The 13,613-nt window shown below is 37.7% G+C and overlaps 1 protein-coding gene and 3 non-coding genes across 6 annotated transcripts; 1 reads left to right on the top strand and 3 right to left on the bottom strand.

Annotated features, from left to right (window-relative positions):
• Nucleotides 1-456: 456 nt before the first annotated feature.
• LOC103712279 (growth-regulating factor 7-like) lies at nucleotides 457-5,385 on the top strand. 3 transcript variants are annotated; one of them, XM_008798759.5, is made up of 5 exons: nucleotides 574-1,036; nucleotides 1,638-1,862; nucleotides 2,308-2,644; nucleotides 4,263-4,397; nucleotides 4,542-5,385. In XM_008798759.5, exons 1-5 carry the CDS (start codon nucleotides 727-729, stop codon nucleotides 5,092-5,094), a joined length of 1,560 nt encoding a protein of 519 aa, XP_008796981.3. In that variant the 5' UTR covers nucleotides 574-726; the 3' UTR covers nucleotides 5,095-5,385. The 3 variants fall into 3 exon arrangements, with proteins under 3 accessions (XP_008796979.3, XP_008796981.3, XP_038971648.2); XM_008798757.5 differs by having other exon boundaries at nucleotides 457-1,036; nucleotides 4,263-5,385; XM_039115720.2 differs by lacking the exon at nucleotides 1,638-1,862 and having other exon boundaries at nucleotides 591-1,036; nucleotides 4,263-5,385.
• A 3,440-nt stretch (nucleotides 5,386-8,825) lies between these two features.
• On the bottom strand, nucleotides 8,826-8,899 carry TRNAN-GUU (transfer RNA asparagine (anticodon GUU)). The gene has a single exon. It is a non-coding gene; the product is annotated as a tRNA-Asn (tRNA).
• A 3,528-nt stretch (nucleotides 8,900-12,427) lies between these two features.
• Nucleotides 12,428-12,524, bottom strand: LOC113463056 (small nucleolar RNA snoR8a). The gene has a single exon (XR_003386650.3). It is a non-coding gene; the product is annotated as a small nucleolar RNA snoR8a (small nucleolar RNA).
• A 139-nt stretch (nucleotides 12,525-12,663) lies between these two features.
• Nucleotides 12,664-12,754, bottom strand: LOC113463057 (small nucleolar RNA snoR126). Its single transcript, XR_003386651.1, has one exon. It is a non-coding gene; the product is annotated as a small nucleolar RNA snoR126 (small nucleolar RNA).
• Nucleotides 12,755-13,613: the final 859 nt, after the last annotated feature.

The following is a 13,613-nucleotide window of genomic DNA, read 5'->3' as shown; positions in this document are numbered from 1 at the left end:
ACCTTTTTTCCCAAGGTAGCCAATGGCTATTCTTTCTAATTATGTTCTCTGGCCTTTTACGGTTTTTGACAACATAATGGTTGTATAGCCAACTTTCTCCATCAAATTTTCTTCTTTCTTGCCATGTTACATATACTGTACAGAAGTGATGTGTTAGGCTCATTTATTACTAGAAACAGGCTCACTTGCTCCTATCTTCTATCATTTCTGAATTTTTTTTTCCAAAGACAAATAAACACTGGGAATGTTACTAATCAAAAACTGTACTCACAAAGATCGAATCAAAATCAGAAAGAAAAAAAAGGACCCAATTATTAGTATATTTTGTTCCTCAAAATTTTTGGGCTGGAGCTTTTTCACATCCAAGGACCGACCAACCAAAAAGACACCCAATCTCTCTCTCTCTCTCTCTCTCTCTCTCGTATATTTTATTTCTTTTCTGTCCAACTTGTCCCTAGGAAAGCCATTTTCTGGGCTCAAAACCCCACCAAAACCTTCCCACCTCTCTCCCTCTCTCTCTCTCTCTCTCTCTCTCTCTCTCTCACACACACACACACACACACACACACACACACACACACACACTTCTTGAAAATGCTACCCCTTTTCTTCTACTCCTCGCTCCCTCCAACTCATGAGACCACCTCTGCATTCCTTCCTTCTCTGGCCTTCTTATAGTACTCTACGGTGGTGGTGGTTGAAAAGGACCTTGGTGTGGTTGTGGGCATGGATGGCTTGGTGGGTGCCTCTTCCCTCTGTGGTGGTGTCTTCTCTTCTCCCCAGGCTTGCTCAGACCATGAAACCAATAAGAAAAATGGGTTCTTTAGGTCTGGTCTCCAGAAACAGGGGAGGCCTTGTGGACCTGAGGAGCATGATTGGAGATACCTCAAGGTAGCCAGGACTGAGGTCCCTTCCCTGTCCCCTGATGGAGAGCAAATGCTCAGCTTCTCCTCATCCAAGCCGGATGCTTTTTTATTCAGCAGCGAACCACGCTTTGCATCAACCCCTTCAGCATCCTCCTACGTCGGGAATGCAGGTAAAGCATTGTCAAAATGCTTCTTTGAAGGTTTTGGGCTAGCATTGGGATAATGCTGTTACTTTTTGGGTTGGTGTTAGGCCTCTGTGCAAGAAGGGATTTGTCCTGGGGTAGTATTTGAAGTCATCTTTTTTTTTTTGGTCATTCTATTGAGTCATCTTTAGTTTGAGTCTTGTCAAGAAAAAAGTTGATCTCTTTTTTTTCTGTAATCGAAGTTGTAATTTATGGAAACGAGTCCGCCTCTTCTCAACAAGAACAAATAAATGGGACAAATAGAAAGACAGGAGCAAGGAAGAACAATGGAATAGCAAAAAATATTTTTTTCTTCTTTTTGTTTCTATTTTTTGGGTTGTTTCACAGCAAAGGAAATCATTGCATGCTCATGCAACTTGATGAGCTTTGATGAATGTCACAGACAAGTCTTGGTGATTAGTCTCCTAGCCTCCCCTTTCAAGGCTCTGCTGTTTGTTATTGTTTCATGTTATTTTTTCCTCCTGTCTCCATCTCAGTTTACTTCAGCTTGTGTTCCATAATATATGTGAGATTTGGCCTTATCCTGTTATTTCTTACTTCCCAACATTTTTTTCCCCTCTGTTCTTAGGCTTGATTTCTGGAAGTTTAGTTGGGAGCATGCATGGGGTTTTGGCAGGGGCTAGGGGGCCCTTCACTCCCTCTCAGTGGCTGGAGCTGGAACAGCAGGCCTTGATCTACAAATATATGAATGCAAATGCTCCTATACCAGCCAGTCTTCTCATCTCCATCAGAAGAAGTCTTAGTTCATCTAGGTTCACTTCTTTCTCAGCTGGATCTCTTGGGCCGAATACATGTAAGCTGTGCTCCTTTTAAATTTCTGTTGATTATCGGACCTTTTACTAGTAGGCCTCTTGTTCGATGAAAATAACAAACCTTTTGCTAGATTAAAATTTTGTTAACTGATAACCAAATATCTGTTTAGTAATCCGAGTTGAGAAAATGTTGGCATTTCTGTTCTAGCACTAGGTTTATATACAAGTGGGCTACATAGCTTTTTGATTTCAATCTCAAGGGATTTTAGTTCTGACATTATTCTAAAATAAAGAAGAAGCTATGAAATCCTTGAACATATGTTGCATGATGATGTTTTCTATATAGAGATGTCATTTTTATGGGAAGAATTGATTAACATGGTTTACATTTGTTCTCTAATGTTTGGCAGAGTGCACATCAAGTTGCTTATTACTGTTGGTAACATTGTCCTAATCCTTGCATCACTTTTTTTGTATATGTTGCAGTTGGATGGGGATCTCTCCATCTCGGTTTATCTGGGAATGCTGATGCAGAGCCTGGAAGATGCCGTAGGACCGATGGCAAGAAATGGCGGTGCTCAAGAGATGCAGTTGCTGATCAAAAGTACTGCGAGCGACACATGAATCGGGGCCGCCATCGTTCAAGAAAGCCTGTGGAAGGCCAAAATGGCCATGCCGCAAAGGCGATGCCCGTCATCGCCCCTACACCAACAGCTCCAGCTGTTTCTTGCAGTGGATCATCTAATAGCTTCACTGTGGCTCAGCAGCAGATAAATAATGGGAAGCCTAGCATCACTTGTTCTTCCTCCACACAGTTTGACAGGTATATATTTATATATCCATTGATATGTTTTACTTCATTTCAAGTTCCATTGCTTTTATTTTGATTTATAATGGTAAGACTGATAATTATGTATACTTCATGACTTCTTTCCTTCTGTATATTCCTCAAATTGGTTTTTGTTTGCCTCCTCAAGAACTAGATTTCGTGGCTGTTGTAGTCCATTTTTTTTGGTAGAGTTTACAGAAAAAAAAACTAAGAAAGCCATCAGAACAAGAGAAGAACCAATTTGAACAACTTACGTTTGTAATAGTTATTAACCGTTATAACCACTTAACATTTGCTACATACCAAAGGGTGGTTTCATTTGAATCTTCTGGAGATTCAAAGACATTATTCTGACAGCTGACAAGTATTACACATGCCCATGAGTTCATCCAAATATGCTCAGTCAGCATGTCAATGAGTCTTATCATGTTGGTGGATGGCGCTCTTGGAAATATATTCTTATTAAACTAGTATTGATATAAAAGATGAAGCAAATGGTCATATGCCTAAAATCTTAAATAACTAAAAAAGAATAGTTGAAGGTAGATGTTAAATGGTATACCTCACATAGTAGGGCAACTCTTTAGAAGTTTTCCCAGACATTGACTAGTTGTTCTTACCAACTATCAAGTATGGAGACACCCTTATATGTTACATAGTTAAAGCTTATTCAACCATTAAGCAACACTTTGAGCTTTCCATAGACTAGAAGAGAGTCTAGATGAAAACTAAAAATAAATATAAAATGCTGATATGATTAAGGGTATGACATTTTATCTTTGAGAAAAAAATTCTAAAATAAAGAGCTAAATCGAAACAAAATCACCAAAAAAAAACATTCAGAATATCAGGTAAAAATGATTTTTCATGCTACATTTGTTAAATCATTTATTCATTACAATGAAATTATGCAAAATAATAATCACTGCAGTGATCAACTTCTTTTCTTTATATTGGATCCAATGGTGTTACATAATATTTTATTTTGCATGACTGCATAGCAAAAACCCATATGATTGTCATAACAATGTTATATTGGTTTATTATTATCATATTCTGAAATGATGCTTTTTTGGGGGCATCATCTGAGGTAATGTAAGAATTGTATAAGTTATTTCCTAGACACTATAGCAAAAAGAATTGATAGATACCATTAGAATGGGCAAAATGCCTGTACCTTTCAATTTGGTTATGAAGAATAAGATTCAGTTTTGGTCGCCCAGGTTGGGCTTGTTTTCCCCCACAATTACGTTAATCAGCGGCCCTGATGACTTACAGGTTTCCTCTTTCTTTACTTTAAGATGTAGTTGTCTCTTTATATCTTTGTAATGATGTAAATATTAGCCATTTAGACCTATTAAGCTAGACTATTTCTTAGAAGAATATCAGGTTTCCTAGTGAACTCCTTCCAAACCTACAAGTAATTAATCAGCTAACTGAAACTTGGTATCTGGAATTCTGTGATTTTTGAATAACTACTTTAACTGGTTTTTTAACTGTCAATTATATCATATTGAAACAAGAAATCTTAGAAGAATATTGTATAGCTTCTTCACAGCATATAAACCTTCCCTCTTTCATATTTGTGATGATGATCTATGTTCTTCTGCAGGGTGCTAGCGAACAAAGAATTGGATAACTCACATGACCTCTCCATGCTAAATTCAGTAAACTCAGAGCCCACAGAGACCTTATTGCCCATTCCAGAACAACATAACCCTTTCGAGGAATCGCCTTCACGAGCAAAGTATGTACTCGTCTCGTCTGATTCACCATTTAAGCCCCCAAGTAACTCCTACTTAGGGAATGATAACTTTGTGTCTTCTACTGAATTCAATGATCTAGATCCCCCAACCAACCCCCTTAGACATTTCATTGATGAATGGCACAGAAAATGCTCCAACAGCTCAACCATCACCTGGCCTGAAAGAGAGATGACTTCCGACCAAACTCAGCTCTCCATTTCAATCCCTGTGGCTTCTTCAGACTTCTCATCATCTTCATCTCCAACCCATGACAAGTATACTCCTTCACCACTCAAGTTGTCTCTGGATTCTGGTCCTGATAGTACGAATCTAGGTGTAGGAAACCTCCCAAATTATGGGAACCAACGGCAGGCAAGTTGGGTACCATCCTCTTGGGAGTCTTCCATGGGTGGGCCTCTGGGAGAGGTCTTAAACAACACATGCATCACTTTAATGGACCATAATAAGAACTGTTCATCTTTAAACCTCATGCCAAATGGTGACGACTTTAGCCCTTGGTTAAGGTCATCCCCAACTGGTGTCCTACATAAAACTAACTTCGGCTCGCTGTCTAGCAGCACTAGAAGTAGTCCAATTGCTGAGAATCATAATCATAATGTCCAGGACAGCATCAGCAGCCTACATGAGAACCTCCTTGGCTCAGACCTTGTAGATCCCTCAACCATCACCTCATCATAAACGTTCTACTAAGTGAAGCAGCAATAAGAAAAGCTGCAGAGCAAGAAGTTTGAGAGGTTCTCCAAGATTGTGTTATTGTATTACGTGTGCTATGTCATTTTCGTTCTTTATTTGTTTTTTTATCATTTGCCATGTTGATTTGTGGAGCATTGAGTAAACTGCAGTTTTGGCTTGGTTTTGATATGTGGCTGCCGATTAATTAGTTTATCTTTTTTTTTTTTTGGTACATCATTAGTTTATCTTTTGATATCTCAAAAGCCTGGGGCATGGGCAGGATATACTGTTTGATCATTTCTCCAGCTTTTGCATTGCTTATGCACTCTGACGATTCTATTCTCGACTGTAGGAAGATTTTGGAGAGACACACTTGTTTACTAAGATTATACTTCTGCACTTTACTGTAATAACTGCAGGAGTAATTTTCTGCATAAAGCTTCCGTTGGAGTATTTCTTAAATAAATTCACACATCCTTTTACCAAAAACATAAACTCAAAACAGCTAGGCTATAACTGATTGATGAGTTATCTATTTATCAATAAGAACTTGATTGATGTCACGCCCCCGCCTCTGCGAGGCACGTGAGGCACCTAGTGCCCACGTGGGGGCCACATGAGGGGGGAACACGGGACTCTCCTGCCAGATATTGTCCGGGCTTCACGCAAGCGTCCTTCACCCCTCTCCGATTTTATTTTCCACCCAAAACGCGTCTGCAGGATTAGAGGACACCCGCCTCATATGTCCAGGCTCTGGAACGAGTCTTTCCGATGTGGGACTATTGGGCCTCACACTTTTTCCACCATCGGACAAGAGCCGTCCTCGGCTCTGATACCAAATGTCACGCCCCCGCTTTTGCGGAGCACGTGAGGCACCCAGTGCCCACGTGGGGGCCACATGAGGAGGGACCGCGGAGCTCCCCTGCCAGATATTGTCCGGTTTCGGAGCTTCACGCAAGCGTCCTTCGCCCCTCTCCGGTTTTGTTTTCCTTCCAAAATGCGTCTGCAGGATTTGGAGACACCCGTCTCATATGCCCAGGCTCTGGAACGAGTCTTTCCGATGTGGGACTATTGGGCCTCACACCCTTCCCACCATCGGACAAGAGCCGTCCTCGGCTCTGATACCAAATGTCACGCCCCCGCCTCTGCGAGGCACCTAGTGCCCACGTGGGGGCCATATGAGGGGGGAACACGGAGCTTCTCTGCCAGATATTGTCCGGTTCTGAAGCTTCACGCAAGCGTCCTTCATCCTTCCCGGTTTTGTTTTCCACCCAAAACGCGTCTGCAGGATTAGGAGACACCCGCCTCATATGCCCAGGCTCTGGAACGAGTTTTTCCGATGTGGGACTATTGGGCCTCACAATTGATATAGTACGCGCACGTATTAGAAGATGCAGACGAGAGTATGATAATGTATAAGAGGATGGAACAGTGCCACAATGAAAGCAATCATTCCGTTGTTACAATTGCACCAGTTTCCTCCCCCCCACAGCCGAATCCAAAGATGCTCCTGCCTTGCCTACTTTAAAAAGTTCTCTTAACTATTTTGAGCATGGGTCATTCCATAACATGGTTCTCAAATGTTAAAAAGGAAGAGCTTGAAAGAAGTACATGCAGCACAAAGCAATGGTATCATCCCAGACTGCAACTGCCAAGGCTATCATAACAATCTTTTCTATCTTTCCATCTCTACAATTTTGAACCTGCAAAGAGAGTTTCAGTACCTCCTTCACAAATTCCTCTACTGTGTAAGGTCAAGCTGCCAACCTGCACTCACAGGTCTGTGATGATTACTTCTACAGAAGTCTCCAGTGAGTTGTTCAAGCGTGCGCTGCTTATTGTACTCTTTAGTGTTGAGCTAATATCAAGTATTGTTATTTTGAAGAACTTGCAGAAAATTGTGCAATCAGGCCCTGTTTTAGACTGCATGTCTCGTAGTGTGATTTTTATTAGTGTCTTTAAGGTTTTAAATGATGCGTTATCCGGGGAAAAAAAAAATGAAACCGTTATTAACCATGGAATGCTTATAATGGCCATTATTTGTCTGAAAAAAACATTTTTCAATTTTTTTGGTAATCCTGGAATAATGGCTTTTATAATGGTATTATAGCAGAAAGTAATGGTTAATAACAGAAAAATAACAGAGTTATCTTTTTTTTTCTTTTATTTTTATTAGATAAAACAATATTTTTTCTCGACCGTGTAATCAGTTTTGGATAGAATTTTGGGGAAAGAATTGAGATTTGAAAAAACTTATTTGACCTGAAAAGTACAAGTGAAAGTAACAGTGATCCATTATAATAAAAAAAAGTAGAAAATGATAAAAAATAATAGTATTATAATGGTTATACTACCTTTGTTTAAAATCATGGTATGCATGGCTCGATGGGGAACAAGGAGTCAAGAACTCAAGAACCATGCTGCAAAAAAGAGCATCAGTTTTGACATGTTTTAAGCAGTTAAAGCCTGTTACTCTGCCTCTGCTATAGGGTGCATCATAACTTATACTAATCCTACATTTCTAGCAATAAATGGTACTATATGAATACATACCCGGTTATATAGAAAAACATGTAGGAAACTAGGGCACCCAACAACGATTTAGTCTATTTCCTAAAATTAATTCAACTAATTAAGAGCAATCTCTTATTCTTTCCCTTCTATGACAACAAACAGTTTTATGTGATGGAGCGAATGTAGTCGATATTATGTAGATATGAATTGCAAGGCAAGGTCAAGCACCCTTGATAATAGTTGCTAAAAAACTACAATTTCTTGTACCTTCAAAATGAACCATGGCAGGTTCGGTATGGTGCCTCACTAGGGTGAAGGGCAGAGCAGACAGTGATAACTCGATAACACAATGCTTCTCCATCTAATAATATGAGTTCATTCAGACAATTTTGCATCAGCTAGTAGTTTAAAACTTATCTAGAACTGCATCAAGTTATGTTCCAAGGCAGTGACTTCATGTCAACAGAGAGTTGCATTATCGAAAATCTTAGGCGGCTCAAATTTGATAGCACTAACTCAGCTGACAGAATCAAGATCCATCGGTAAGAGCTTAAGGTCCATTTTGCATTCAGTAAACTTGGAATAGCTGAGTAGAACATGAATCAAAGATTTAATATGATATGCCATTACAAACCTCAGCGGTCATATTTTACCTCGGATACATGGGAATATTTCAAAATGATCCAGCTAACTACAGGAGCACAAGTGCATCAATGATCGATTCCTATTGTCATGACATTAAAACAGATCATCCCAGGTAAGACACTGCAAGCTAAAGAAAATTAACTTTTTTGTTTAGCATATTCATAGAAGTCTGGGGCACCGAGCAGTACAGGAAGACAAACTCCAATGACTTTCTGTAACAATCAAAGAGCCCCGTGCTAGAAAAACCAGTTCCATATTAACTGGATAAAATAAGAATATACTTAAAGTTTAAACAGTAGCTTGAAGAACAGACCAACAGTTGCAGCCCAAAGCAATCAACGGTGCAATCAGAAAGGAAACAATATCATAAGCAATGAAAATAATGCTAAAACATAGAGTTAACAAGGTTACATATGCAAACCGGGTATTTAACTAAACTAAACTACAAAAGAAACCTGTTTTAAAGAGAAGCAAACTAACACACTATGCTGAAGAAAAATGTGATTGTAGACAAACTCAAATCTTTCAACCAAACTGCGACAATATAAAATATATAAGCCATGAAAAAAAACTATTTTCGCTAGAGGAAGGGTTTGAACCTTCGACCTTGTGGTTAACAGCCACACGCTCTAACCAACTGAGCTACTCCAGCATATTTTACACGAAGTAACCAAGAGGAAAACAAATAAAAAAAATATAAACCAACAAACAAGCATATAAAAGCTGAGACTTGCCTTTGTTGATTCTATAAGACCATCTGATCCTGTCCAAAGTCAAGCCCTCCAAAGAAAGTATCTTGAAAACCTATTGGCAATAATTCCCTTAAAATATCTTTTAGCCTCCCATCCTCTTCTTAACTCTTAAACCTGTATAACCACACGACTCAATTTTTTCTGATAAAAGATGAGTGAACATCTTTCGAAGGTCATTGAAATTTAAAATCTTGTAAAAATAGAGGTCAAGCCATATTATCAGATATTAGAAGGCACCGAATGGTTCCAAAACCTATGCCAAACGAGATGAGGCCAAGCACGTACCTGACAGAATCTCATAGGTTCACATATCCCACACTTCATTCAAGTGCCTTTTTGGCTACTTACCTGGACATTAGCATCCAGCTCGTCTTCTCTAGAGATTGATTAAGATTGCACATATTAAAATAATTTCACAAATTCTCATTTTCCCTAAATCTTTGAAATTTACCAGCCCCTAGAATCCATGTTTGATACATGTCGGACACTTCAATGCTTATAAAAGTTCATTAATTTCAGTTTTTAGAGAATAGTAGAGTTGAAACCAACAACTAGTTTGATTCCCTAATAATAATGCTTAAAGTGAGATTTGTTCTTTTTTAGAGATTGAATAAGCACGTACATATTTAAATAATTTCACAAATACTCATTTTTCCCAAAATCCTTGAAGTTTATCGGCTCTTAGAATACATGTCAGATACATGTCAAACACTTAAATAATTATAAAAGTTTAATAACAAACTGAAAGAGAGTAGACTCCAACAACTAGGTTGATCCACTATAATAATGCTTAAAGTAAGATTGTGTTCACTTTAGAGATTGATTAAGAATGTACACATTGAAATGATTACACAAATTTTCACTTTCCCAAAATTCTTGACAAACAAACATATGGGTCAGGATCAAGATATACCTACCTTTTTTAAAGTGAACGGTGATCCGAGCAGTTGAATGCAATCTACTACCACTAAACTTCTTGCCAAAAAACATGTAATTTGGAGACCATTAGCTTACTCTTCAAATGGTCAATTTTTTTAATATTATTTAAACTTTTCAATTTTTAATACTATTTAAACTTTTCAATTTTTGACCACTTGATGCATAGATGCATAGATTAAAGATCTTCAAATCACATGATTTATGGTATGTAACAGCTCGGATCATCAACATAGAGCACCCATTATCCAATTATAGAGTTCCAACATGTGCAACTTGAACTTCACCTATGTTTTAGTTAAAGCTATGTCGCTTATTGATGAGTCAGAAACTTGAACACCATCTGAATCTGATTCTTATGCCTGTAACCATGCAGCACTGCCTTTGAGACCTTATAGACAAACAAAAGAATAAGCAAGGTGCTGGATTCTAGCTAGCAAGTGAGGAGGTAGCTTCCCCATGATATTTCAAAAAGTGAGAAGGCTAGGAAGAACCTCCATCAAATGATGCTAAATACTCGAGAAGCAGCAATATATGCTTGTATCATGGTTTAATATAAGAAATTAAAGAAGATGGACTACCATGATTCAGAGAAAGACCAAAAAATAATCATCAACAAATATTGCAGTGCACGTTAGGTCCACTGAAACTTAGGTTGATGTAATAAGAATTTGGTTGAGTATATTGTATCTTTCTACTTTACTGTCCGGATCTTCAACCCAACTCTATCACATCCTTATGATGATGAAAGTTGAGCAAGTATGAATCTGAAATGAACCAAATCTGAAGTTCACCATTGCCACCAACTTTCATTTCTTCTGGTCTTTTGGAGACCCAAAAGGGGCTTACAAATACTCAAGAAGATGCTGTGCAGCACATAGCCTATCAAACAGTCTTGAACAAACAAACTTTCACAAACCATTTCAAAAAAAGACCTCTTATTTGGTTAGAGTTTTAAAAAAAAAGAGATGAAAAAGCAGCATTCATAAGAGAATAAGATTCTCATGTTTTATGAGAAAAACAAGAGCCAGCTACCAAAGTTGATGCCCAGGACAGCTTCACAAAGCTATACTAATAAAAATGGACATTGAAAAGGGGTGCGTAGAAGTTCATCCTCCTATTTGGAAGGCAACTACTTTTGCCTCACCTGTCCACAGGTAAGGGTGGCAATTGCATCAGATCGGATCAGATACGGATCGACTTGGATGTAGGTCGGATCAAAAATTCATCAACCCAAACCCGACATGTTTAGTAAATAGGTCAAAATTTCAAATTTGAATCTGATCTATTTTTTAAATAGGTAACCTGACCTGACCCACATAACCCATTTATTAACTAGGTTGAATGAGTTCGACAGATTTTTAATGGATTAAATGGATTTAAACAAGTTAAACATGTCGTATTAAATAGGTTAAGCAAGTTTCAAACAGGTTAAACAAGTCGGGTCATAACCCAACTCAATTATTAAAAAGGTCAAAACGAGTTAAATGGATCGAAGTTTAAATCTAAACCCAACCCATTTACTAAATAGGTTTAGACAGGTTGACTCATTTACAATCCAAATTTCTTTATGTCAAACCCAGATATGGGTGTCAGATCATAAATTGGCATCTTTATCCAAGGTATTAGAGATGGATGCCACATGGACATCAAGATTCAGGGGCTCACTAGATTTTGCTCCATAATCATTATGGTCTGCCTCTCCATTTAAATAGCATTGTTCTGCAGTTGTATAAAGAGCTATTGCATCAACAGACTAAACAGTAAAGTTAATCTGTTCGTTAAGAAAAATATGCATAGCTTCAAAGTAAATAAAAAATTGAAAATTGTTGTTACTCGTATACTATCCAGCAGCTAAAACGGCTCTGTCATGCTCACTGCTAGAGCTCGCAAAACAAGGATTTTTTTTTGTAATAATCATGGCACCAGGAAAATAAACAAAAATCTACAAATCTCCCATGCTTAAACATCTCTTAAACACAGAAAACATTATAACATTATTAGACAGAAATATCAACTATTAAAGCTCCGACGAACAGTAATTACCAAAAAAAATATCAACACGGTAGCTTATTAAACCTCAACCTATAACCCAAAAAACAGAACAATAAACAACAATCCTAAATCAAAACACATTCTGAGTTTTAAATATATCAAGAACCAATTCTACAAAAGAAACTGCTCATGATATTTACCGGTGATCTATTTCTTTCAAGTAGAAATACAAACTATTGAATGGAAAGGAAACACAATCTTTATCAGAAAAAGCAAAGAAGAGGAATAACAAACGCCTTAAAATAACATGAAGTTTCCATTATATGTAATTTTATTAATTTTATTCACCTTATTTTCCTTTCGCACTAATCAAATCTGGGAAAAGAAACATAGCCTCTTTTTTAACTACATTAAAGAAGACCAAAGGTGGTCACGAGTTCAGTTGATAATCAAAATCAAAATACTCGAAGTATGAATATATTGGAGATAAAAGGAAGTGGCGCTCATATTCTATGGGTGTAGAACGAGTCTATCATGCCAATTTCCACAGCATTCAGAACGAGGAATTTTTTTTTTTATAATCATCGCACCAGCCGCTTTGAGAAAGCAATAACAACAGGAAAAAAATCACACTCTGATCTTAACCTGAAGATCAAAAGGCAACAACTTTACATCTCAAAAAACAAAACAAAACAAAACAAAAAGCAGAAACTTTCGAATTAACTGTCGGAAATTGGCTCAGACACGCATAAAAAGTCATCAATTTGGTCCTTAACTTAGTCAAATGTATCAGGATCGAGAAATGTAATCAGTCATCACAGCCAGGATTCCAATAATTAAAACTAAAATCCAAACAAAAATAACAACAAATAAATAGACTGAAAGAATCGTTTACAACAGAGAGGCGATCGTAACCCTAAGCCCAATTTCTCGAAGAGACCAGGGCCCTAAGCGCCTCTCACAAGTATCGGGAGTGGTCGAAGAGACCTCACCGCTGACCGAACAAGCGAGGAGCGGACGGATACAAGTCCAACTCCCGGCGAACCAATCCAAACAAAAAATAGAGAAGAATTAAGCCACCAATCTCTAAACGGAAAAGATAAATCAAAAAGGAAAAAATCAAGAGAAATTTTGGGAGAAAGGAAGAGAGCACAACGAAGGAGAGGCGGAGAGAAACCCTAAAAGGGAGTATAAAGAGATTTCGGTCGCTTATAGAGGGCATCCCAACCCTAGATCACGCCGCGGAATAACGAAGCGAACGGTCGGAGCCCGGGACTGCTGGATCTATCGAACACGTGTTAAGTTGCGATTGGTTCAAGGTAGGCCGGACAGGTTTGGAGGACATGAGCAAGAGTACATCATATCCTCAATTTTTTCGTTCAAAAAACCTACCTCCATTCATAAGATAAAATAGATTATAGATATATAGACATCATAATGATGTTTTATTATTACGATAATTATTATTATTTTGGGTAATATGATAATTATTATTTTGAAAGAACATACGGGGATTTTTTTTTTATAAACACATATATAATATATTAAGATATCTTTGATATGTTAGTAGTTATATGTATAACTATATAATAATTATAATATTAATTATAATGTTAAATATCATCTTATATCATAATATTTATATAATATTGTTGGAACTATATAATTAGAATGAGAGATAGG

Source organism: Phoenix dactylifera, chromosome 9, assembly GCF_051530095.1.
Source record: "Phoenix dactylifera cultivar Ajwa chromosome 9, Ajwa_hap1_PhDact_Kaust_v1.1, whole genome shotgun sequence".
NCBI classification, from domain to species: Eukaryota; Viridiplantae; Streptophyta; class Magnoliopsida; order Arecales; family Arecaceae; genus Phoenix; species Phoenix dactylifera.
This window is presented reverse-complemented; position numbering and strand designations above follow the sequence as displayed.

Coding starts and splice junctions, on each gene's coding strand:
- LOC103712279 (XM_008798757.5), top strand. CDS start 727: ATGGATGGCTTGGTGGGTGCCTCTTCCCTCTGTGGTGGTGTCTTCTCT. Junction 1,863..2,307: donor ATCTCTTGGGCCGAATACAT/GTAAGCTGTGCT, acceptor TATATGTTGCAG/TTGGATGGGGATCTCTCCAT. Junction 2,645..4,262: donor TCCTCCACACAGTTTGACAG/GTATATATTTAT, acceptor GTTCTTCTGCAG/GGTGCTAGCGAACAAAGAAT.